The following is a 25,296-nucleotide window of genomic DNA, read 5'->3' on the forward strand; positions in this document are numbered from 1 at the left end:
AGATAAGATCACTTGGTAAGAAAGTTAGTGCATAGCTCTCATGCAATTTTTGAATTGAGTGAAAAATAACCTGTGTTCTGCTAGATAAATCAAGGGATAAGCTGAGCATGGTTCTGCAGCACATGATATCTTTGGTTCACAGAACTTTGCCCTTTTCCCCTCTCTTTAAGGGGCTGCGTAGAAAGTCAATAGAAGTTGACATAAGAAGTCTAAGTTGTGTTAGCTTGTATTACCTTAGACACTAATTAAAGCCTTGCCCCATATTAATATGTGTCCTTCGTTGGTAAGTATTGATTTAGACTGGTCCCTTCAGTTATCTATATGCACCTTACATGCCTTTACTGGTCCTGGTGTCTCACTGTTTTTAATTGGTCACTTTTAGAAATTGTCTAGCATGGTTGAAGATTGGATCTCCCAAGCAAATGCAAGGCAAAGGCGGGGAAGAGCTGGACGTGTAAAACCTGGAACTTGCTTTTGCTTGTACACACGCCACAGATTTGAGAAACTCATGCGCAATTTTCAGGTACTCTCTGTTAGAAAATGCTCTGAAGTTGCATAGCCTTTTTTGACATTTTTTCTCTCACACGCCATTCACAATTCCAAGGTTCCTGAGATGCTTCGGATGCCATTAGTGGAGTTGTGTTTACAAATTAAGTTACTTTCTCTGGGTTACATAAAGCCTTTTTTATCCGAGGTAATTAATGCTCTCTTTTGATTACAGATGTTTAAACTGATAGACTGTCGTAACTGATTTTATTTGTTAACTTCTGTTCCAGGCTTTAGAACCTCCTAGGGAGGATGCTATAACCTCAGCACTTTCATTGTTATACGAGGTAGATTTCATTGTCAGAGTGATGCTTCTGATTTAATTCTGAATGTATGAATAGTAGCAAAACAATCAGCTTGTTTCTGATCCATGTTGATATAACCTATCTAATTGTTCAATTAGATACAAAAAGTATAATTACTATGAGAGTATCCTAATTGTCAAACAATTCTTTTTGTCACTTTTTATTAGATGTTGTGCGCAACTGGAGGATTCTCTTATTTGTATGTGCACCTCTTGAAGACTTCTCATGTGACCACTGACCATGTTGTTCCTTCATTGAATAAAACTCATGAGAAAAGTTTTACATGGAATTATAATTGCTGGGGACATGAAATATGTCACTTATTCATGTATAGACAGTCTTCTATCTTTGTTCAGGCAGAAAATAGTCTTCTCCTATCTTCTCTATGGAAATATTTAAACTGGTGGTGTTTTGTTCTGTCCCCTTTTTTGCTATTAACCCATTTTATTTCTGTATTTGTATTCTCAAGTCTATGCATCCTCAATAATGAAGTGACTCTGTATCTAAATCCTTGAGATTTTTCATGTCATATGGAAATGTTCCATTAGCACTTTCCTACTTTCTTAGATTTTATGCATTCCTTTTGTTTACCGATCATAGGAATAAAAAAGATTTTATGCATTCCTGTTTTTATCCTCTCCTAAATGCGGTGCTTTCTCTTATATACTTCCTGTGTACCCAGGTTTCACCCCTCCGTGCTTCTAATAAATTCCAATCAAAAAAGAAAAATAAAATGTTCCATTTTGTCATTACCCTTCTTGCAGAAGCCTATCATGGCACTCAATAAATGAAATTATGTCTGTATTTGTCATTCACCTTCATATGAAACAATAACTTTCTATGCACATTGTGAAAGTACTTATTTTCATAAGAAAAATACCTTCCATTTAAAGTCTAGATCTGGGATTTTTTTTTAGGTTGGGGCACTTGAAGGTGATGAAGAGTTGACACCTCTTGGGCATCATTTGGCAAAACTTCCTGTTGATGTTCTGATTGGAAAGGTGTGCATCAAATATTCATTTATTCTTTTCTCTGTAGACATAGAGTTATTGTAGCATATGGAAATTTCATGCAAATATAATGTTTTTGGACTTCGCCTTTTTTTTTTCCTTCTGATTTTGAGGCTAGTCTAGATTGTTCTTAAATATTTAAATTCTGGTCTGATGAATTCATTCTACAAAGTATCTTCCCATTTTCAGGATGAGCTTCTTTTGCCTTTTTATTTTTATAGTTAGCTTGCCCCTCTGCTTCACCTCATATTACTATCTTGACATGATTATTCTACACTTTGGCATGGCCGGTAGAAGCCAAAATTTGTGGAGAATCATTTACTCAATTCTGACACCTAAACTTACAACCAGCAAAACACATTACGTTGCCTTGGGCAAGTAAGTCTATTGAAGAAGAAAAACAATTATAGATAACGCGGTGGCATACCCCATAACACAAGTCTTTCAAGACTTAAACAAAAGAAATGTATATGCTAATGGGGCAAGCCTAAACAAACTTGACCTAGGTACATGCAGAGCACAAAGCAGCAGTTGCAACATGAACTAGATAACAGAAAACAAGTAGAAACTCTGGTACAAAACTCCAGTCATTACAAGACCAGAAAACAAATACTCTCAAAAAAACACATAATTGCTGCCATTGAGGCGCTACCATTTTTTTTAAGATTATGTTGAAGTTCACATGGTTCAAATTAAGCCACTACCAATTTTTTCCTCGTTGACAAGTATCAATAATTGTATGGAATGGAAAGTGAACATGGTACACGGGATGAGTACTTCATATTGCCAGTGGAATGGAACTTAAAATTCAAACAAGGAGCAATAAAATTGGAAATGACTTAGCATTAGATGCTAGCTAATGAAAATGCCCAATCGTATGATGTTTTAAAAACAAGAGTTAAACTTATTCAAACTCTGCTTGACTCCATTAATGGTAGGTTGTTTCTTTTTCTCATGGCATCCGCATAAGACAAAGTGGTACAACATGGCAAATCTTAGCACACTTATGATGATCGAAGATCCATTCCATTTCCAGTATGCAGAAATCTTCTCAACTCCTAGGCATCACCCATCATAAGTGTCCTTTCTATTGAACCCATTCTTGTTTATCCCTCATTTATTGAACTTGTTCTCATTTTTTATGCATTTAAATCTAGTCAGCCAACAAAAGGTGCTTAGGTCAGGCTGTAGAACAGAAGCTGAAATTTGATTGGACATCTTGGCGAAGGGATAGTTTATCCAGAGCTGGGGCTAGCTTTGTCCTGTGTCAACCCTCCCAGATTGACAGTCTTCATTGGATGTATTGTTTGAATTATGCTGCCTGTACTTAGAAATGTACTTGATAAAATTTCCCATTGATTTTTCAGTAATTCAGTTTTTCCCCTTCTTGAAGATTAGCTGTCTCTTTCTTCGTCTCTCTCAGACACAGAAAAGTCTTCTACTTATCTTCATGATAGACTGCTGTGTACCCTTGTTTTTGGTTTTCCTTTTTCTAGTAAAAGTTTCATATATTGTTTTCCTTTCGAACTGCAGATGATGCTGTATGGTGCTATCTTTGGTTGCTTATCACCCATTCTCTCAATTTCAGCATTTTTGAGCTACAAATCTCCATTTGTATATCCAAAAGATGAGGTCTGTCTATTAATGTTGCACTAATTTTGACTGATGGTTCTCTTTTCTGAAACTAGAAGAATTTGAAGTATGTATGAAAGTTTTGGTTTCCAGAGGCAAAATGTTGAAAGAGCAAAATTGGTGCTTTTGAATGATAAGATTGGTGGTTCTAGTGATTCAGATGATGCTGACAGGCAATCTGACCACCTGTTGATGATGGCTGCATACAGAAAATGGGAGAAGAGTCTACGTGAGGTTAGCGAGTATTTACCCTGCCTCTATTAGTTTGGTTTAGTGTTCAAGGACCACTATGTTATACCCACACTGGTTATTCTATCACCAGTACTGTCATGCCGCAACCAATGTGCTTTCTTCAATATGTCTTAAAGCAAAATTCTAAATTACTTCTTGCTTTCCTTCTAAAGAGTAGATAGCCCGTCTTTCTTGTGACACATTTTGTTTATCAGATAAGCCATAATTTAGGATTGAAGATCTCTGCTGTTATTGACTGTATGATATATAATTTGCATAGTTGACCATTATAATGCTGTGTAGTCTTGGAACACTGTTTACTGATACCATAAACTTGGGTCATGCAGAAAGGAGCTAAAGCTGCTCAAAATTTTTGCAATTCAAATTTTTTAAGCAGCTCAGTTATGTACATGATAAGGTGTAGCTTCTTTTCTCTTGATTCTATGTTCCTTTCGTATGTCCCTATTATATGTCCTCACATATATATAAAAAAAAAAAAATCCTCTCATGTATAATTTTGATAACCAAGCTTGTTAAAAAATTATTTATGTTCTCTTCCCATAAATTATTTATGTCCTCTCACAAAATCATATGATTCTATTTGCGCAAGCTAATTGAACCTGAATTTCTTGAGGTCCAGTGACGGTTGATAGCTACTAGAAAGAATAACCTGTTTAAAAAGCTTATGCTTGATAATTACATATATGCGTGAATACCAATGGTAAAATTGTTTTTAAGAACCTTTTTTTTTTTTCTCTCTCTCTCTCTCTCCATATACTTACGATGGGTAGTCTGTTTCGGTGACTCCTTGCCGGAAGCAGTCCCCATTAGTTTTTACGCTCTTTTTTCTGTATTGTGTTAGACATGGGTTTCATTAAGTATCTTTAATAGAGACAAGTTTTTGTTTTGCGCTCTAATGTGTATGGGCATTTCTTGGAAGTAACAGACTATGGTGGTGGCACCGGTGGACGTGGTATGTTAGCAATCCCGGAAGGGATGGAAGGTAAGGGCTGGAAGTTGCTGTCGATGGAGCTAAAGAATGCATTGTCAAGGGGGGCTGTGTCTAAGCAGGTGCCTATGTTGACCTCACAGTTGGTTAGAGAGGAAGACAAGGGGAAGGAGGAGGAGTGGTTGTCATATACAGAGGCGACGTTGGGTGGTGCGGGTAGAAGAATGGAAGTGTTTGAAAAAAAACAAAAAGGGGTGCTTGGTAGGGGAGTACCCAGGCGAAAATGCAGAGGATGGCAGAAATGTTGTACCTGAAATGGGGAGTGGGTCACAGTCTAATGTCTGCGTAGTGGAAAGTGGCATATAGGAGGCTCTGTTTAGTTTGAAAGAAGTTATCGGGGTAAAGGTGGAATTGAAAACACTTAGGAAGGAGTTGGAAATGCTGAGTTCCAGATTAGAGAAAGACTGTGGTCTGGGCTTGGGCCAAGGCCTTTGGCCTTCAAAAGGGAGGAAGCCCTTCAGGCCTGTTTTAGGAAAGGCCAAAGTGGGGATGGGCTAGAGAGGTCCAAATCGGGTGAGCTGGAAGGTGAAAGTTGGGCCCTGTTTTGAAAAGGGCTCAACTTTTGGGCCTGGTTTGTGTGATGTGAGGCCTGAGGCCCCTCTCCTGGATGTTAGGCTAGAGGGCCCATCTATGAAGGGCTTGCATTCGATAAGGTGGCCAGAGATAGTGTCTGGGCTAGTGTTTGTGATTGGGCCCATGCCTATGACTGGGCAATACTTCAACCGGAGGAGTCTCTCATCGCGGCGACTACATCCCACCCCCCAAACGCCAGCAGTGCTGTTGATGGTCTTTTGTCCTCTTAGATCTGCTCGACAAAACACGAAGAGCAAACAGGTGGGCCTTCGGCCCTTGCGGTTGCACAGACTTTGCCGCCAGCTTGTTCTGGCCTTCCACCTCCCTGACGGCGACAAGGCTCTCGGCATTGACACCCATTACGATGGTGGCGATTGTAGAGTTGGGTGGGCTTTCAGGGCTCGAGGTGGCACAAAACTTTCCGTCAGTACCTGCTGGGCTATTTCCCACTGCGAAGGCAGTGGTCCCGGCGTCGGAGAAGGTGGTGGTTCTGGGTTTGGAGATGTCAGAAGACCTTAGTGTTTTTTAACACGCTGGGGAGGATTTTCCTACCCCTCTCAACTCGTTTCATCCCAACGCATCATACTAGGTTATCCAGAAAGCAATGGATATTAGGCACATGGTAGGGATTTCCCATGGGGGTTTTGAAGCTGAATTTATGTGCCTTACTTACAGCCGTAGAGGCTGTGAATGCTCAATCCAAATCCGATCAGTCATTGAATCTAGCCAAAAAGAAGGAAAGAGAACTCAAAAGGCTAACTTGGGCAATGAAAGAGGATGGGGGAGAGACGAGCTCCAACAGGGAGCGTTGCAAAGGGAGGGGTAAAATGGTTGTCCCATGGAGCCAAAAAGTTTATTTTGGAACGTGAGGGGGCTGCATGATCTTAATAAGCGGCTCCAAGTCAGAAACTTACTTCGCCAATGGAAGGGGGATATCATTTGTTTATAAGAGACTAAGTTGGAAGTAATTACTAGACAAATCGGTTGTAGTTTATGGAGAGGGCAATATGTCGGGTGGTCTTACCTACCATCAAAAGGAGCATCGGGGGGAGTTCTAATTATGTTTGATAAAAGGTTGGAGTGTGTGGGTGATTTTACTGTTGCATGCTCTTTTGTTAATCTTGTAGATGCCTTAAAATGGACATTTTCTGGTGTTTATGGCCCAAATATTGGTTTGGAGAGAAGGTTTTTGTGGGAAGAATTGGTGGGAGTTCTTGGTGGGAGCTACCAAGTTGTTTTGGGAGGGACTTTAACACATCTCGCTTTCCAAGCGAAAGGTTAGGTGTATCCCATATCACTCCAGCCATGAGAGATCTTTCTGATTTCATCTTAGAACAGGAGCTTGTGGACATTCCACTATTAGGAGGCACGTTTACTTGGTCCAACAACCGAGAATTCCCATCTTGGTCGAGGATTAATAGATTTTTGATAACTCTAGATTGGAAGTCTCACTTCCCAAATGTAGTTCAAAGAAGGTTACCCTGGTTGTGCTCTCATCACTTCCCCATCATCTTAGAGTGTGGAGGCATTCAAGGGGGTAGAAGGTATTTGAAATTTGAGCATATGTGGCTTAAAATTGATGGTTTTGTAGACAGGGTTAGACTATGGTGGACTTCTTACAATTTCCACGGCTCCCCAAGTTTCACCATGGCAAAGAAGTTGAAAATGCTGAAACAGGATCTGAAGCAATGGAATGAATAAGTTTTTGGCCTTCAACAGAGGCGTGCTCTTGTGGAGGAGTTACAGGGCCTGGAAGGCGAGGAGGAGGCTAGAATTCTTTCTGAAATTGAAAAGACTAGTAAGAGTTAGGTAGTAGCGGAGCTTGAAAGAGTAACTTTGATGGAGGAGATTTCATGGAGACAAAAATCAAGGGCGCTCTGGCTTAAGGAGGGGGATAAGTGCACGAAATTCTTCCATAGGATGGCTAATTCTCATAGTAGAAACAATGCTATTGATACACTGATGGTAGATGGGGCAGTTTCTTCGGATCAGATGGTCAATAACAACCACATTGAACACTAATATCAACATCTCCTATCGGAAGAGCACAATTGGCAACCGAAAGTGGATGTTTTGTCTTTTTCAACATTAGACCAGCAAAGTGCAGGGTGGCTAGAGAGGCCATTTGCAGAAGAGGAAGTGCATAGGGTAATCAGGGGTATGGAAAGTGATAAGGCTCCCGGTCTGGACGGCTTTACTTTGGGCTTCTTTCAAGCTTGTTTGGAGGTGGTCAAGGAGGATCTTATGCAAGTCTTTCATGAATTTCATTTTGATGATAGATTTGAAAAGAGTATAAACGCCACCTTCTTAGCCCTCATCCCCAAAAAGGTGGGGTCTAGGGATGTGAGAGTTTTTCGCCCCATTAGTCTTGTGAATAGGGTGTATAAGATTCTGTCCAAAGTGCTAGCGAATAGATTGAGCTCGGTGGTGGAAAAACTAATCTCGAAGCCACAAAATACGTTTGTCTAAGGTAGACAAATCCTTGATTTGGTACTTATTGCAAATGAAGTTTTGAATGGTCGACTGAAGTCTAGAGAACCCGGGTTACTTTGTAAGCTAGACATGGAGAAAGCTTATGACCGTGTCAACTGGCAGTTCTTACTTTGCTTACTTGACAGATGTGGTTTTGGGGAGAAATGACAGAAATGGGTAGAATTTTGCATCTCTTCAGTTTGCTTCACTATCTTGGTAAATGGTTCACCGGTGGGTTTCTTCAACTCCTCTCTTGGGTTGAGGCAGGGAAATCCGCTTTCTCCTCTTCTTTTTTTATTTGTCATGGAAGCTCTCAATAAGATGATTGAGGGTATGGTGGATGGGGGGCTTCTCTATGGATTTCCGGTGGGGAATGGCAAATTCAACATTTCGCATATGCTATTTGCTGATGACACACTCATCTTTTGTGGAGCACAACTTGGACAAGTTCAAGCCTTGAGGGCGCTACTCCTTTGTTTTGCAGCTACTTCAGGCCTGAGTATCAACCTTGCAAAGTCCAAAGTAGTGCTGAATTAGTGCTAGTGGGGGCTGTCCATGAAGCGGAGAATTTAGCTACAATCTTGGAGTGCAAGATATCTTCACTACCTATGAAGGATCTTGGCTTACCTTTGGGTGCCTCCTTTAAATCTGAAAGGATTTGGAATGATGTGATTGAAAAGGTGGAGTGCAGATTGGCTGCTTGGAAGAGGTTATACTTGTCTAAAGATGGTAGGTTGACTTTGATTAAAAGCACTCTTTCTAACTTACCCACCTATTTTTTGTCTTTGTTCCCACTCCTCACAAAGGTGGCTAATCGCATTGAGAAGTTACAAAGAGATTTCTTGTGGAGTGGATTGGGGGAAGAGTTCAAATTCCACTTGGTTACTTGGTCATCGGTTTGTACCCTAATTTCTGGGGGAGGTTTAGGGATTTGCCACTTCACAAAATTCAATCAAGCCCTATTGGGTAAATGATTGTGGAGGTACCAACATGAAAGGGAAGCCTTATGGAAGTCAGTTCTTGATGCACAGTTTGGGGAGGATGATGCTCGAATGAGGTATGAGGTATGCATGGGGTGGGTTTTTGGAAATACATTAGGAGTCTTTGGGAGTCCTTTCGAGGACATGAACATTTTGTTGTGGGCGATGGCTCTCGTGTTAGTTTTTGGTATGAAAAATGGTGCGGTAACCATTGTCTACGAGTCACCTTCCCCGCTCTCTTTGAGCTTGTTAGAGATAAGGATGTTGCAATTGCCGATCTTTTGGCCTTTCCAAATGGTTCCCCTCAATGGAATGTTGATTTTAATAGGACAACCCAAGATTGGGAATTGGAGTCTATTACGGAGTTTTTTGCGGCATTGTATTTCGTAAGTATTTAGGGGGTATTGGAGACAAGATGTACTGGAGCCATTCCAAGAAGGGTATTTTCTCTGTTAGCTCATTTTATCAAGCGCTAACGAGCCCTGGAAGGACTATGTTCCTATGGAAGAGCATATGGTGTAGATGAAAGCTCCTTCAAAAGCAGCTTTTTTTGTGTGGACAGCATCCTTTGATAAGATCCTTACTACAGATAATATGAGGAAATGATGGGTAATTGTGCTAGATTGGTGTTGTATGTGTAAGAAGCATGGGGAATTAGTAGATCATCTGCTTTTACACTATGAGGTGGCCAGTTTCATGTGGGATAATTTTTTCTCAAGAATCGGATTGTCTTGGATCATGCCGCTTAGATTGGTGGATTTCTCAGCAAGCTGAAGAGGACTCTATGGCAACTCACAAGTAGCGGCAATTTGGAGAATGGTCCCAATATGTATGTGTTGGTGTATTTGGAGGGAGAGAAATGCCAGAAGCTTCGAAGATCAAGAGATAACTATGGATAAGCTAAAAGATTTCTTTTTAAGTCATTGTTATTATGTGCGGTGGCCATAGTTTGTAATGGGCTAAGGGTCCATGACCTTTTTTCTATTGTAACCTCTAGTTAGTTGTTCCTTATGTATACTTCATGTGCACCTGGGCTTTGCCTATTTCTATGAATATAACTTCTTGATTACCTATAAAAAAAAGGCTTATGCTTGATAAAGAATAATTCACTTCTTTCTTTTCTACCTATCAGTAAAGGAATAATATACTTCTCCTTGAGTGATAAACAAGCATATGCAGATGCTTGTGCATTGGGTTCACACTGTTTTCTTTACTACCTTTCTGTAAGTTGGATGCTATAACTTGTGTTGTTATGTACATGATTTATTGGCTTCTACGCGATGATATCTTTTTGAGCATATTTATATGTCCTATGATATATTTGTTTCAATTTTTGACTTACAAAGCTGCAAACCTTGTAGGCGCACCGCTTTGCGTGCAAAGAAACATCTTTTTTGTTTTTTGATAGGTAAACGATTCTATTATATTAATACGAATAGGCAAAGCCTCAGCACATGGGTAGTATACAAAGAAACATTTGTCTTGCAAACATAAATTTCTGATGGTGGGTTTCACCAATGCTGCCTCTACTTTGTTCAGCCTAGAACATCAAGCCTATTTAATATTGGATTAAAATATTAAGTATGTTTTGAAGAATTTGTTTGCTTCCATTTTTCTTTTGTTAGTTAGCCCATGTTATCTTTAAAGGGATTGCATTAAGAGGGTCACTAGGCTTTCAGTAGGTATACCTAGCTACACATGTTTCTTGCAGTGTTTCGATTGGAATCATGTGAGGTTCATGTAGATGTCCACCTGACTTCCCTAGAAAATTTTCCCAAGGGAGGAACTTAACCAGCCATATGAGGAGCTCCTGAATTACCAACACATGCATCTATTTGATGTGTAACCACATGAGAAGCCTGCTATTGCAGCAAGTGACTAGAGCTATTGGGAATCGATGAGCAAGGCAGTAGCTAAGATAGAAGAAGGGGGGATGCTCCTGGTGGAGTAGAGGAAATGCAGATAACAAACATGAATTGCAGAGCCCGAGCAGCCAGTGTGCATGATCATTAAGCTTCAACTAGGTTATTGTATTTCACTTCTTTTTTTGCCATCAAAATTAGCATGGCGATACGTTTATACAAATATTTTAACCCGAACCCACACAATGGAGCCATAGACAGTTGCGTGAAATCCAGCAAGGAGATATTTGATATGTAGACAGTAGCATGGTTGAAGAATACCGAATCCACACATGGCAAGATAGCCTGCTGTCTTTGAAATCTGTTTCAGTACGACCTATGATGTTGATATATCTCGATTTAGAGAATTAAATGGGCTAGAGTGCCCCATTTTGTCTTATCAACCTCAGGGAGATGTAAAAGGAAATCTTCTAGGTCATAGAAAGATGTCCAGAGCAAGAAGCAGTCAGGATGCAGGGACACTGTGTGTAAGAATATGTATGCTGTATTTTGTCCCCAATGAGAGAAAGGCAATTGGTAAAGGTGCTGATTGTTTTTTTCCCTATTATCAATGCAAATTCGTAACTAAGCTGACCAAAAAATATGTATGAAGGACTAAATTTATATCATACCAGTATTCAGAACATGCTAGCAAAATAATATTGTCTTTTAACTTTATTAATACCTGAACTCATCCCAGTTTTTTATGTATGTGCTTACATTTCAGAGACATGAGAATACAGTTTGGATCATTGCTAGCTGACATTGGCCTCATCAACCTTCCAAAAAAGTATCAGGTACATTGCCTTTGTCGTGAGTAATTTGTAATCGATAGTTGTGCTGCTTTCAACCATGGTATCTTGGCATTACCTCTAGCCTGCGACCTGATGCCATGCCTCAACTCTTGCCTGTTACTTGAAAACTATCAGGCATTAAAGGACACCTAACAAAACTACTTGTCTGAGATGTCATCTACAAGATGCAGTTTTTGTGTATGAAACAACTTTCAATGTTCTGAATAAATACAGCAAAATTTGTCCATCTGAACTTCTTGTCAAAGATATCACTGTCATGTCATATACCCACCAAAATGCACACACGTGCACCCACAAATCCCCATGATGCATGCACAGTCACAAGCCCGGTCGTTAATGGCAGCATACAACTAGTTGCCTCAGGCTTCATCATGTGATTTACATAATTCTGCCGTCCATATCTGCATGCAGGCTAATTTATATTTTGAATCTTATTCACGAGTGATAAATAAATATTGGATGCCATCACAAGAGTTATAAGGAGGTAGGGCTGTAAATGAACCAGTATATTCGATAGACCGCTCGGTTAAACACTAATCGAAATCGACTTGCGAAAAAAAAGCTCGCCCATGAAAGCAGATATCCGCTCGATTAGTAAATGACACGTATCCGACAAAACTTGACTCGACTTGGTTAAGGCTCGTTAAGGCCCACTCATTTATGCATGAGTGACTTGTTAGCTTGACTTGATTAAAGCTCATTCATATATTGATAAGTATGTACATACATCTATGTATACACACACACACACATCTATATACATATATATATGGATTAGCTCTTTTATAATTAAATATATAATATATGTTATATATTTAATTATATAATACATATATGTAACCTAATTACTTATGTCTATATATTGAATATACTTCATAGCTATATTTTATAATTTATACAATAATTAGTTGATAAGATTTAATAATTTCATATACTAGTATGTGAAATACTATCATATTATGTGTATGTATTAATAATTTTTGTGGGCATATAATATATTATTATTATGGATAAATATCAACCAGTTAGATATTAATTATTTATAGATTTTTAAAATCTTATAATTCAATAGAGGTTTTACATGTTAGTTGTACAAATTAAATATTAAATTTATTATTTTTTATTTAGCTTACTGAGTTGAGCTCGAACAAAGAATAAATAAAGATATCGAGCTTGGGTTTAAGCTCAAGCTCGAGTATTTTGAGTCGAGCCAAGCTCGGCAAGCCAAAGACCGGCTCGACTCGATTAAAGCCTTATAATAACGGTTTTGAAAAATGCAGAGTTTATCATGCTAATTACTCTGGATTGCTATGAATTGATTGAATTACATTTCAATATAATCTTGTTGAAGTTTTTTTTCAAAGTGTTTTCTTAATGACAGTTTTTATTTTAAGTTCTTAGCTTATGGAGCTTTATGTCCTGAATTGGGGATTCCTATGTTTTCATGGTCAGGTTCAAGGACAAAAGAAAGAGGATTTTGACAGTTGGTTTTCTGATGCATCGCAACCATTCAATAAATATTCATGTCATTCATCAGTTGTAAAGGTCAGACCAATAAGGCAGCTGTTTGTATTTAGTTGACTTTTCCCTCAGAGATAAAATATTCACGTTCAGTTACATTAGCAGTGCAAAATGTTTTGTATTAAGTGGAGTAATACATTTGGTTATTTGATTTGACCAGTCACTCGTTAATGGTCTCTTTGCTAGATGAAACATATAGTCAAGAGAAACCATGAAACTGGAATATAAGCTCATACTCTGCACATTATTAAACATTTCTTACTAGGCTGATTAGACTGTACATCTTTTTAGTTATATTCAACAGAATTTAAAGGGTATAAACTGAAACAGAAAACTTTTTTTTTTTTCCTACACAACCCAGGAGGCGCATTTTTTGTACTTAGTGTCATCCTTGATGTCTGGACTGTTTTTCTTATTTGTATCAAACTTGAACAAGAACAAACTTCAGCCATCTCCTTCATCACCAGAGCCAATTCCTAGGGACCAAACTTTTAATGATTTTATTGCTGTCAACATTTTGCAGTTTTTGGTCACTTTCTTAAATTTGTTATGTTAGGCTTCCATTAATATCATGGGTATGAGGAAATAAAAGTTATTGTTATTACTTTGATTGTGTAGATGGCTAATCTCTATGACAATGAAAAACGAGGTGTTCTCATGTTTAGTTGGAACTGAAAATAGCATTTTCCCTTTTACTAAGTAAACTTTCATGGAGTATTCTTGCAGGCTATATTATGTGCAGGTTTATATCCTAATGTGGCAGCCACTGAACAAGGCATTACTGCCACAGCTCTTGGCAACCTTAAACAGTCTGTTGGCTCGGTAATGCAGGGTCGCCCTGTTTGGTATGATGGAAGAAGAGAAGTTCATGTACACCCTTCTTCTATTAACAGTAATTTGAAAGCATTTCGATATCCCTTCCTTGTCTTCCTTGAAAAGGTTTGCACTTTAATTCTATGAATCAATTTATTTTTTTCTAGTAATTTCCTTGTTCTAGTATCAGTACATGATATTTTGATTTCACATGAAGGTAGAACGTTATGCGTGGGAAAAGTACGAAGACAATAGTCTCAGTGCTTAATCAAATTCTAAGTTATCAAATTCTATGAATCAATTTTTTTGCTGATTCTAATTTTTTAATCCTCATCATTCTTATAAGGTTGTTTGTTCGAGCTTTTAAACCACCTTGTTTAAGCTTCTGTTTTGGTTTTTGCCACTAGCTTCGTTTAGCAAGTGCAAAGCTCGCATTTGAGCCCCAATTGTCTGTTTTGGTCTGTCTCTAGATTTGTCTTGCATGTCTGTTTTGGTGCAGTCTTCAAAGGAAGGGGTTAGTGTGTACTTGATGTAAATTTACCCGGTTTCCTAGTAACTCAAGATTTTGGTACTTTTTGTATCTTACAACTACAAGACCGATTGGAAATGATTTGCCAAGGAAAGGAAATAAATGTTTCTTTATGCTGTGTGGTGGCAAAAATAAAATAATCGGTTCCTTCCCTTGAAGTACAAGTACTATAGTTTTGGTTGAGAGAGAGAGAGGAGAGAGATATTTCAAGTATACCCAAATTCCGTCTGTAGTAAATTGAAATTCCATGAGATGATCTTTTTTGTTTTTGGTGCCGTATAAGCTACTTAAGTCAATATGGGAAGATGCAATTAAGTTTTAACTCAACATTGTGGTTCAACTTCCAATGATGCTTTGGGGACTTTGGGATAAAATTGATATAAGGATGGTCAATAGATAGGCCATTGCAATTGCAATATTTGGTTAACCACTGTTGACCCTATATAATTCTCTTTCTTTTTTCCTTCTTTCTTTCTTTCTTTTTTTCTTTCTTTCTTTTATTTTTTTATTTTTTTATTATATATTTACTTTTTACCTGAGCATTCACCCTATCATTATTTTAGGTTTAGAATTTCACCTGATTTTTTCTCAGGTTGAAACCAACAGAGTTTTTATTCGAGATTCTTCTGTTATCTCTCCTTACTCTATCTTGCTGTTTGGTGGCTCCATCAATATTCAGCATCAGGTATCTATTTTACTTTTCCCCCTGCAATAAAGGCACATTCATCCTAAATTTAGTTTTTGTTTTAAAAAAGTTTCGTGGTTCCTGAATCTAGGAACACCTGCCAAATCTCGTATATAGTCTCCTTTGGCCTCAACGGGTAACTGAGAAACTGATCTAAAGGAAGAACGAACACCTGAAGCACCCAGTTTTGCAAGGCAAACCACAACTATATTTCCTTCCCTTAGCATATGTACAAGTGTAATACTCACAGAAAAATGAAGATTTAAAATGTCATCCCAAATCTGATGGTTAAGATGGTTAAACCAAAGAATAAGAGCTGAATCCGATTCCATAATGACCACTGTCCATCCATTATCAGCACAAAATTGAAGAGCTAACTGTAAGACCATAAGTTCAGCATATGTATTAGTTCCATGACCAAATGGCATCATCTCTTTCCAAAAGTAATGTTGGTGGGTGAGGTCTCGGTATTTATGCCATTGTATTTTTCTCCAAGTTTATGGTTATATTTATCTATTGAAAACTACTTATCATAAAGTAATCCTAATATCATTACAGTACCCAATCTACCCCCCCCCCCCCCCCCCCCCCCCCTCCTTCCCTTCTCTTCCCCCAAAAAAAAACTTTGAAATATATATATGTACGCAAACTTGACTTCCCAATGTTATATTCTGTGTTTATCCTTTACCTTATTTGGCTTCCATGCTATGCAAACTCAGGGACCAACCCTGTTTATGTTGCATTAGCTTGATATCCTATAAATTATGCCCATTATTAGAATTAAGTTCCAGATTTTAATGTGATGACAACTGACTAAAGATAAGTGGAGCTTAAATGTTGGATATGTCTGGTGATCATTTCCTTTCGTAGCATTTTTGAAACGTCTTCCTTTTGTGACGGTGTATTGGTGCTCCTACATTGCAGACTGGACTGGTGGTCATAGATGGATGGTTAAAACTGACAGCAGCAGCTCAAATTGCAGTCCTGTTCAAGGAACTGCGGTTAACTCTTCATTCACTTTTGAAGGAGCTAATTAGAAAGCCAGTGGTACCATCTATTTTGCTTTGATTTATTAGTTCATCATGTTGTTATTATCAATTGTCACATGTTTTCTTTCTGACTGGTAGATGTGTATGCTTAGCACAGTTTTTATCTTTCTTCATTCAGTATATGCGTGGTCTATGCACTAAGAATTTAAAGCTTGAATTCTGCATTATGTATGTATTAGATATGAACCCGAAGGGGTTGGCCCAAGTGGTGAAGGCCTTGGTCTTGGGGTATCACTCCCTTCGAGGTCCAAGGTTCAACTCCTCATGAATATACACAATCCTTTGGGGCCACACCCTCTAATGAAAAACTACCAATTCGAGGGTGTACTGTACATGACCGGAGTTCCCCGACATCTAAAAAAAAAAAATGGCAATCATCACACACATCCTACCATTTTATAAATATTATAGGTCCTCGTTTGTGGATCAGCTCAGAATCAGCCCTAGGCCAGTCTAACCATCTGGATGATTTATAAACATTATTACCAAACTTTTTGTCAAGCTTTTACTTGGACTTTCCTTGAAATAGTCAATTTTTTTACAGGTTAAATCACATTGATGATCAAAAGGCATTGCCTAGTGATATGAACTTTACTTGTATTATCATTTCCCTGAACTGCCGTCGACCCAAAATGATGCATACCATTTTCTTCGTTTCCCAGAATGCCACAGTTGTTGATAACGAGGTTATTGGGTCCATGATCCAATTGCTGTTAGAAGAAGACAAACCCCTCAAGTAATTAGGAATCTCAAGGTTGGTGGATTGCGGTGACGGTTCTCTCACTCGATGATCTTACCATTCATGCCTCATTCAAACTATCCAAGCATGTTGCTGATCCCCCATCTCGGCTTGGTGGCGTTCACTGCATGTGTGCCTACTCTATACTGCAAATTACTAACAGGCCTTGGGGTTTCATATACGTGGTCAGTAGTTTCTCTCTCTCAGAAATGTTCACCGAAAGAGAGACAAGTATAGAGTCAGTTCATTAATTACGAACATCTGGCTCGAAGAATGCTGACTAGGAAACGGGTTTTTTATTTTATTTCTTTATTATAAGCAGAATAATTCATTTGATCCTTACAGATTATGCTGACTGGCGGTATAATTTTTACAACCTGCTAATTCTGTCTGTTGTATTTTAGTTGATTTCATGACAAGTGTGTGTGTGTTCTTTTGATGCTACGTTTTTCCTCAAAAGAACATTTGGTTTTTTTTTTTTTATTTTTTTTTTATTTTTTTTATACCATTCAAGTAATGATTCACTTATAAAAATTTTTTAACAATCTTTTATATAATTATATTTTAAAATGAAGATATTTTTATAAATTGATATTATTTTTATCAAAATATCTCTCATTCAAAATATAATTGTATAAAAGGTATGAATCATTTGGAATGCCCTTGGATCCACAGCTTCAAAAAATTAGAATATGCAGTGAAAGTGAACTTATATTTTTATCTATGGGAGAGTAGGACATCTAAAGACGAGTTCAATCCATAATGAACAGAAAAGCAGAGGTATTTTTGTTTTATGAATTTAATTATTTTCAGGTAAAATATTTAAAATGATTTTAAGGATTAAATAAATAAAAACTCACTTAAAACGTGAGTCTCCTAGAGTCAGACCGGATCAATAAAATGCAACACACCTCTCTCGACTGTTGTTTTTAGTCGTCGGTTTATAATCTGTTTATCAACCGGATCAGCAAAATGCAAAACACCTCTCTCGAATGTGGCTTTTAGTCGTAGGTTTATAATATGTTTATCAACCGGATCAGCAAAATGCAACACACCTCTCTCGAATGTGGCTTTTAATCGTAGGTTTATAATCTATTTATCAAATTATGATATAACTACTTTTATGCAGCATCCCCGTGTGGGATTGGGTTTGAGTCAATCTTTTAGTGATAATCCATTTTATTGTTTTCTTTTTTAGCGCTGCTTTTGTTTGTTTTGGAAAGACTGCTAGGGATTCACACTCTAGTAAATTTTGTGTCATTGTAACTATATAATTTATCTATAAAATAGTTTGCTTGCAGAGAAAGAAAGGAAAAAAAAAAAGGTTGCTATATAATCTACATGATATCTATTATGAATGAATATTTTTTTTTATTAATAATCCTGTAATTTAACAATCGTTCAAGTTACAGAGCACATCAACAGTACACACTCGAAGGAACAACGTATCTCCATCCACAGAGACAGTGAGAGAGAGATTGCCATGGCGAGTCGACCCCTCTTTCCCTCTCCCTTGCATCTGCTCGCTTTCCTCTCACTCCTCAACCTCTTCCTTTCCAATCTCTCTCGCTCCCTCGTCCTTGCCGCCGATTCCCATTTCGAAGGCTTCGATTCCGAAGATGCAGATCCCGATATAGACTCCGATTCCGATATCCTCTACCCTAATTCCCTCCGATCCCCTCCTCTCACACTGTCGGATCCCCACTCCTCCCCACTTTCTCCCCCGGATCCCAGTCCTCAATCTCGGTCTCCGCCTTTGTCGGATCCTCCCAAGCCTTCTTCCGCTACCTTCGAGGACTGGGACGAGGACGAATTCGAAGGCCTACCAATTCTCCAAGATAAGTCCCTCCTGACCACGACTACCGCCGAAAATGACACTCCTTCTGATCCAAAATCTAGTCCCTTGGCCTCACCTAAAGCGAAGCCGGTTCCGAAATCCTTCACCGTCGAGATCGTGTGCGGGACTTTCCTGATCATATTCTTGATCAACTACTTCACCGGGAAGCGCGAGAACGAGAATCTTGCCCTCGCTTGGGCCGCTAAGTTCGCCACCAAAGACTCCATCTTCGAGCGGAATTTCAGTCTGTTGGGTGTAGGCGAAGGGGAAGACTCGCCGTTGCTACTAAAGGAGGGGCAGACCGTGTTCAAGTTCTATGCCAGTGGGCGCAGGTACTGCCAGGGTTTGCTGGCGACGATGGAGCTGAAGAGCCGGCATGATTTGATATCGAGGTTGTACAATTTGGTGGTGCCGTGCAAGGACGAGATTTCTTTCGAGGTGTATATGAACGACGACGCCATGGATCACGTGGTTTTCGCGGTGGCAAGGAAGAAGTTGGCGAAGGCGATGCAGAAGGAAGTCAGGGATTTGCAGAAGTTCGCAGGGACGGTGTCCCCGCCAACGAGTGGTAGGAAGTGGGTGAGCGAAGAGTTGGCAGTTATCTCGGAATCGAAGGAGGTGGCGGCGGATTTGATCACGGAGGCCGTGCTTGATCAGGTTGGATTCGGTTACATTTTGTTTTGTTTGATGGGAATACCTTTTTGCTTGCTTTGAGTTTTTTTTTCCATGTGAATGGATATTGTTTAGTTTAGATCCCAGGGCCTTTAATGTTTTTATGTTTGTGTATTGTAGCATTGTGTGTAGTTGCGTTTCAACTGTTGTATGTTTTAGATTTTGATAATTCAATGTGAGGAATTTTTGCTTGCTTGCAACGGTTATGTTTGCGCGTTGATTTTCTTTTGAAATTCAATGGTTTAGTGGATAATAGTTTGGATTAGTCTTTGTTTTTGGTAAGTGCTGTTTTGGAGAACTTCACCGCGGAGAATTTGGTTACTTCTATATGCACATTTAAGTTTTCGGTTACTTTTTTTTACTAAACAAAGCTCTTATTGTGCTTAGAGTTGCTCGTATATTGACAACAACTGTTACGTTTTTTTCACAAGAGAACTTTTTGATAAATAAGAGGAATTTTGACAAGTAAAAGACATCAACTATAACGAACTTAATGAGGAGTTAGTTAGGATAGTGTCTGAAATTCAGAATAATTTTTTTTTTTTGGTTTTGACTTCTGATGTTTTGCTGTATTTTTAGAGTGTGGCGCACTCTGAGGTCTTAGTTGTTATATCGTTGCATAGCATTTGGAGTCTCTTCTGTCCTTGGAATTGCTTTGTATTGAGTATTTGTTTTTGCCGATGCTTTGAATTGTGGTTTATCATGTATAAATTTAGAATTGTGCTTGATTCTGTATGAACTTTCACTTGAAAGACAAACTGATATACTTTAAAAATTGATTGAAAAATAGTTAAAGAATATATAAACCTATTTTCGATAACTTATTGTTTCATGAGGAGAGATTTAATTTTCTTTATCCCTCATATTAAGGGCGAGATATGCACATTTTGCATGATTTGGAGCCATAGTGCGCCACATTCCCTCGGGATATCACATCCACAATACTTTTGAATGAATCTTGTGATGCATGATTAATAGATAGTGGCATTTATTACTACGGAATTAATCATTGAAGTTAATGATAATAATGGCGTGATTAGAAAAGAAAAGGCCTGGTGCATCATTTGAACTTTTAATCACAAGTGTCTGGGGTGGGTGAATTAACGTTTGCAATGTACAAGATCATTCAGTATGTTCGTGTGATCTGGTCAGACTCGTAGTCAGGTACAGGATTTGTTGGATAACCCCTATTTGATCACTCACGCATGGCTTTATCTAAGGAAGAGGTGTTTTGCATGATCTGTCCCATCTAAAAGATGTGTAATTTGTTGTGTGTTGTATCACTTCCTATGCAATGCTATCGCATGCTCAGATCAATCGGAAAAAAGAATCTTCATTTGTCATCTAGCTTGAGCTTCAAACTTTATTGGAGTACTCTTATCATTGCTTCAGTCTTTCTCCAGTACTAATGTTGCATAATTTCACTAACAGTAGTGAACATAATAATGCTCTTTTTATTTGTAAGCTGTCGGTCTGTTCCCAGATTCTTATATCCTTCCCAGCCGTTATTATCTTGTAACGCACTCTTTAGGTTTGGTTATTCTGGTTTCATTTATGTTACTTGTACATGGTTTTCTGCAGGTTTTTGGAGAAAAAGCTTTTGAGAAATTTGGAAAACATTTCATCTCGATGCATTTCTCTGATCAACACCCAGGCACAAACAAGAGGATGCTTTTGTTCAAGTTTGCCCTCCCAGATGTGAATAATATGGCCGATATGACTCGGTTGGTGGCTCTTGTACCTTATTATATTGACTTGAACGGGCGTTACAAACTTAGTTCTCAGGTGGGTCAGCCGATGCCGATGACAATATTTTGCAATTTGACTAAACAAAACTGGCCATCTAAGTAAGTGATTTGTTTAACTACAAATTGTGCAATTTGCAGGCTCGATCTAAAACAGAATCAGCTAGATTAAAGGCTGCTCAAGAGGCATATAAAGAACTTCAAAATGCTAGGCAAGAAGCCTTGCAGAAAAAGAAGGCAGAGAGGAAAAAGATGATGGAGGAAGCCGAGGCAAAGCTTGGTGTAGAGTCTATTCGGAAGAAAGAAGCAAAAGAGCGTGCCCGTCAGATGAAGAAGGGGATGCCAAAAGTAAAGATGACGCGTGCACACTAGTTAATGGATTCTCTAGACAAGTAAACCTATAATTTAAACTCTTCTCATATCTTCCTAAAATTTACATTAGTTTTCCTTCTGAAAAGTTTTGGTTCTGTACTCTTCTCGCCATGGACTTAAAGTTGTTTTATTCAATGCTAGTCCCAACAATTCCACATGCTTGTTTGTGGATTTTGAATGTATCAGAACTCAGTGCTGCAGAAATTTTCTTGAAGCTGCTATTGAATGCATTTTACATGACCCGGAGTAACTTCCAAAGTAGGTTATGGCATCGCCCATACTGCTGTGTCCACCAACTAGATATCATTTATGGAATAGAAAAGATCCATTCGTCAATTCACTAATTGCAAAACCAAAAGCACATTACTGCTGTGAAAGCATGTCACGTGGTAATTGCATTTACTTTTCTTTAACTGTTGTCCAATAGTAAGTAGTGTGTTTACAATTACTAAACTAGCACACTCTCGTGTACATGGCCTTTTGCCTGATCAACAAAATTTTATTTACCAATAAAAAAAGTAGTATGTTTACAACCAACAGAACTCTTCTATGTATAAAGATCGTATACTTTAAGAAGGGTACGTAGGTGCTGCTTAATTAGTTTTGTTTGGTTCTGTTTTTATTGTTGGGATTGGTCATAGCTGTGAAGTTCCCATACAAACGCCATTGCCGCTGCAGCTTCCCCGGTTTCAACTTTTCTAGTGAAACTAGATGTTACCACCCTGAGACCAGATTTTGATAATCTCAAAAACTGACTTCTCTTACTTGGTGAGGGAAGAATTTATCATACCCTCAGTAACTCTATCATCCAGATTAGATGATGATCAATGGGCCATCATCCAAATTAATGCACCGAGGCTAAATAGTCAAATCCTTGGCAAAGAGGCCTGTGATCCCCTTAAGTAATAGAAAAGAGAAGAGGTTTGTTCTTCCTCAAACCAATTTCCTAGAGAAAATCAAGCCATAAAAAATGCTCACCAGACTCAAAACACTTTGGAGTTTCTCAAAATCCAATTCCAACAAAAAAAAAATGTAATAATCCTATTCCATAAAGGCTTTCTATCCAATTCAGATTGAACTGCAACTGGGAAATATGACTCTAACCTGACCCCTTTCCGAAACTCAGGTTGCTCCCCTCAACCGAATTCCTCCGCCTAAGTTCCTAACAAATGGAACAAGCCCCTAGTCTGCATATACAGAGGACTGTTTCTACTTTCTTCCACCTTCTATATTATAACGGCCAATTTTTTTTTTTTTTTAAAATAGTCCATTTCCAAGTTGATTACTTAAGCTCAAACTCAAATTCAAAAAAATAAATAAATAAATAAAATGATTGCATGGTCTTGAGATGAACAAAAGAAATAGTCACTAAATCTTCCGTAATCTAAAGATATATTTCTCGCCCCGCGGGGGGGGGGTGGGAGGGACGGTGAAGCCCACAAAAATTGAAGAAGGATGGACATGTTCACATGCATGCATGCTTGTTCTGCATTTAAAATCTGAAATCTGTATTTGCTGAATAGCAGTACATGCACATGTACAACCCCACCATATCAAAATCACCATCCCGTGTATTCTGTACTTGATTATTAGTCAACGACATGTGGTTGAGGGTTCAACGTCAGACCAACATTATTCTTATTTCCATAAAATATATAGTATTTTTTAATGTGAGATATTTTTTTTATTTTAAAATTTATTTCAAGTGTATTGGAGAAACATTTTTTTAAGACATTATTGAATTGAGTAATTTTACGTACAATCATAAAATATATAAGTGATATGTAATTCTATTGAAAAAGAATGAGATTTATTATTAAAAAATTAATTTATTTTTATGTGAGTTATATATTTATTTATTTTTAAAAAAATAATTACGTGATATTTATACAGTTGTAAACAGTAACTATTATTTTTCTAATTGAATTTTAATGTAAGCTTTCAAATAGAGCAGCAAAGGGAAAATAAAGAAAAAAAATCAAGAGAAGTCCAAAATGTAGAGCACCGTTTTCCACGCCACCACGTCGCCTTTTCTCATGGCTGGGTTTGGTCTCCTACTCTGGTAAAGTGTCAGAAAGAAGCAACCACGTAGAGATGATGAGGAGCGAGCGAGCGATGCTAATCATGAGTGTCGAGTGGACGATACACAGCCACAGCGGAGAAAGGCAGGCGGCTTTGGGTGCATTTTGCTTTTGGGTAAGGAGACAGTTATAGCATTGAATTATTCTATTTATTATTTTTATATAATACAACATATTATATTTATTTTTTTATTTTTTATAATAAATATATAGTGTATAGATAATAAATATAACAATTTAATTAATCTAATAAAAATAAAATAAAATAAAAAAATAAATTTAAAATATATAAAATATGTAATATGAAATAATGAGTATCAACTTCCGCTACTTTTTCCCACGCAATGTACCATCCCCGACCCAATCCAAGTCCGGACTGAAATGTACGATCCTGAGGAAAGAAAAGAAATCAAGAGTAAGATGAGACGTACGGGCTGCCACCAATTACTAATTCAAACTTCGACCAACAAAGCTATCCTACGCGATCTGTTTCCAGATACGCCTTGGACCAACTTAGCTTTAGCTATCCAAGTCATGTCCTTTTCCTCAACAACTTCAAACTCACGCCGGCGTGTTATCAATTTCTCTTCATATTCTCTTATCTATTACCACCACTCAATATGTTTGCATATTTTGTGATATTTTTTTAAAAATAAATAAATGGAATTTCTCAGATTTTTCACGTTATTTTTAAGTTTGTAAAACATTTCAAGGGAAGTGGTAAAACCAAACATATATAATTATCAGCTAAAACCAAAAATAATCTTTTTCAGGTAAATGATATAAATCAGATCAGAGAAAGGTAGATGATATATATAAATTAGCTTTCCTAGCTAGGGAGAGACATTTCCAACCCCATTTCAGGTGCCTTCTCAACATGATAACTCCAGTGCATGCATTCTGGTTACAAATACTCGTGATGATAAGTAGAGCTCTCTCTCTCTCTCTCTCTCTCTCTCTCTAGCTGGGTCAAAATACATGCATAAATGGATGAAAGGGAAATGATTTATATACAATATTTTTTATAATATTATTAAGAAATATATTATAAAAATATATTGTATATATATCAAGTATGGTGGGATCAACCGTCCAGCTCATGTACAGATCAGCGATCACATGGGTGGTAGCCTTACCCCATGCTGTATCCTACGAGGACATCTAATCATGTTTCATTTTTTTGAGAAAAAAAAAAAAAAACGTGACAAATTAATCCATCCCTCACTTTCATATTTGTGATCATCCTTGACCCTACCTAGCTAGCTACTTTATTTATCGCACATGGTGGCCCCTCCCCACTCCCTTCTTACATATCTAGCTGCTCAACCCCAGGGCTCCCCACTTTTCCCCCGCGACTCTACATCCACTTGATCCCTTATGTATTGCATTACACAAACTCCCACACCACTCTTCTTCGATTCACACATGCATTTCTAATACTAAATTAATATTGATCAATGATGCAATATGCATAGTAATAAGTATTTCAAGAATCTGTACCTTTTAAAAAAAAATGAAATGAAATGAAATTATCTAATTCAACTGGACAATTAAAAAGTATACACTCAAAGTGGATAACCGATAATGATACTGTTGCATTATTAACCCCATGTTCTTAAGATTAGAATCTTTTGAATTTTTCCTTAATTCCAACTTTGTCCCATTCCTTAATTCCAACAAAACTTAATTTAATTAATTAATTGATTTTTTTTTTAATTATTGGGTTTCTCTTTGTTCTTATAACTTAAAAAAAGAATAAAACCTTTCGTGGACCTTTTG

General features: G+C 37.8%; 2 protein-coding genes across 8 annotated transcripts in view; both read left to right on the top strand.

Moving 5' to 3' along the window:
- LOC122313594 (DExH-box ATP-dependent RNA helicase DExH7, chloroplastic) overlaps nucleotides 1-17,194 on the top strand; it is a 42,238-nt gene extending 25,044 nt beyond the window's left edge. For 2 of the 7 annotated variants that reach the window (XM_043128740.1, XM_043128742.1), the window contains 13 exons: nucleotides 383-523; nucleotides 605-694; nucleotides 777-833; nucleotides 1,769-1,852; nucleotides 3,395-3,493; nucleotides 3,587-3,727; nucleotides 4,072-4,142; nucleotides 11,387-11,456; nucleotides 12,927-13,019; nucleotides 13,722-13,934; nucleotides 14,930-15,022; nucleotides 15,947-16,069; nucleotides 16,734-17,194. In XM_043128740.1, the coding sequence (XP_042984674.1) occupies nucleotides 383-523; nucleotides 605-694; nucleotides 777-833; nucleotides 1,769-1,852; nucleotides 3,395-3,493; nucleotides 3,587-3,727; nucleotides 4,072-4,142; nucleotides 11,387-11,456; nucleotides 12,927-13,019; nucleotides 13,722-13,934; nucleotides 14,930-15,022; nucleotides 15,947-16,069; nucleotides 16,734-16,811 (1,353 nt within the window). In that variant the 3' untranslated portion in view covers nucleotides 16,812-17,194. Of the gene's footprint in view, nucleotides 1-382; nucleotides 524-604; nucleotides 695-776; nucleotides 834-1,768; nucleotides 1,853-3,394; nucleotides 3,494-3,573; nucleotides 3,732-4,071; nucleotides 4,143-11,386; nucleotides 11,457-12,926; nucleotides 13,020-13,721; nucleotides 13,935-14,929; nucleotides 15,023-15,946; nucleotides 16,070-16,615 lie in introns of those variants that run through there. The other 5 variants (XM_043128741.1, XR_006243431.1, XR_006243432.1 and 2 more) reach the window with 5 other exon arrangements.
- A 983-nt stretch (nucleotides 17,195-18,177) lies between these two features.
- Nucleotides 18,178-21,673, top strand: LOC122313595 (uncharacterized protein At5g49945-like). Its single transcript, XM_043128743.1, has 3 exons — nucleotides 18,178-19,304; nucleotides 20,901-21,104; nucleotides 21,206-21,673. Exons 1-3 carry the CDS (start codon nucleotides 18,294-18,296, stop codon nucleotides 21,434-21,436), a joined length of 1,446 nt encoding a protein of 481 aa, XP_042984677.1. The 5' UTR covers nucleotides 18,178-18,293; the 3' UTR covers nucleotides 21,437-21,673.
- The last annotated feature ends 3,623 nt before the right edge of the window (nucleotides 21,674-25,296 follow it).

Source organism: Carya illinoinensis, chromosome 6 (genome assembly GCF_018687715.1).
Source record: "Carya illinoinensis cultivar Pawnee chromosome 6, C.illinoinensisPawnee_v1, whole genome shotgun sequence".
NCBI classification, from domain to species: Eukaryota; Viridiplantae; Streptophyta; class Magnoliopsida; order Fagales; family Juglandaceae; genus Carya; species Carya illinoinensis.

Bases quoted from the DNA above. Each gene is read 5' to 3' on its own strand.
- LOC122313595 (XM_043128743.1), top strand. From the start codon at position 18,294: ATGGCGAGTCGACCCCTCTTTCCCTCTCCCTTGCATCTGCTCGCTTTC. The intron at 19,305-20,900 runs GTTGGATTCGGT...GGTTTTCTGCAG, and splicing joins CGGAGGCCGTGCTTGATCAG to GTTTTTGGAGAAAAAGCTTT. The intron at 21,105-21,205 runs GTGGGTCAGCCG...TGCAATTTGCAG, and splicing joins GTTACAAACTTAGTTCTCAG to GCTCGATCTAAAACAGAATC.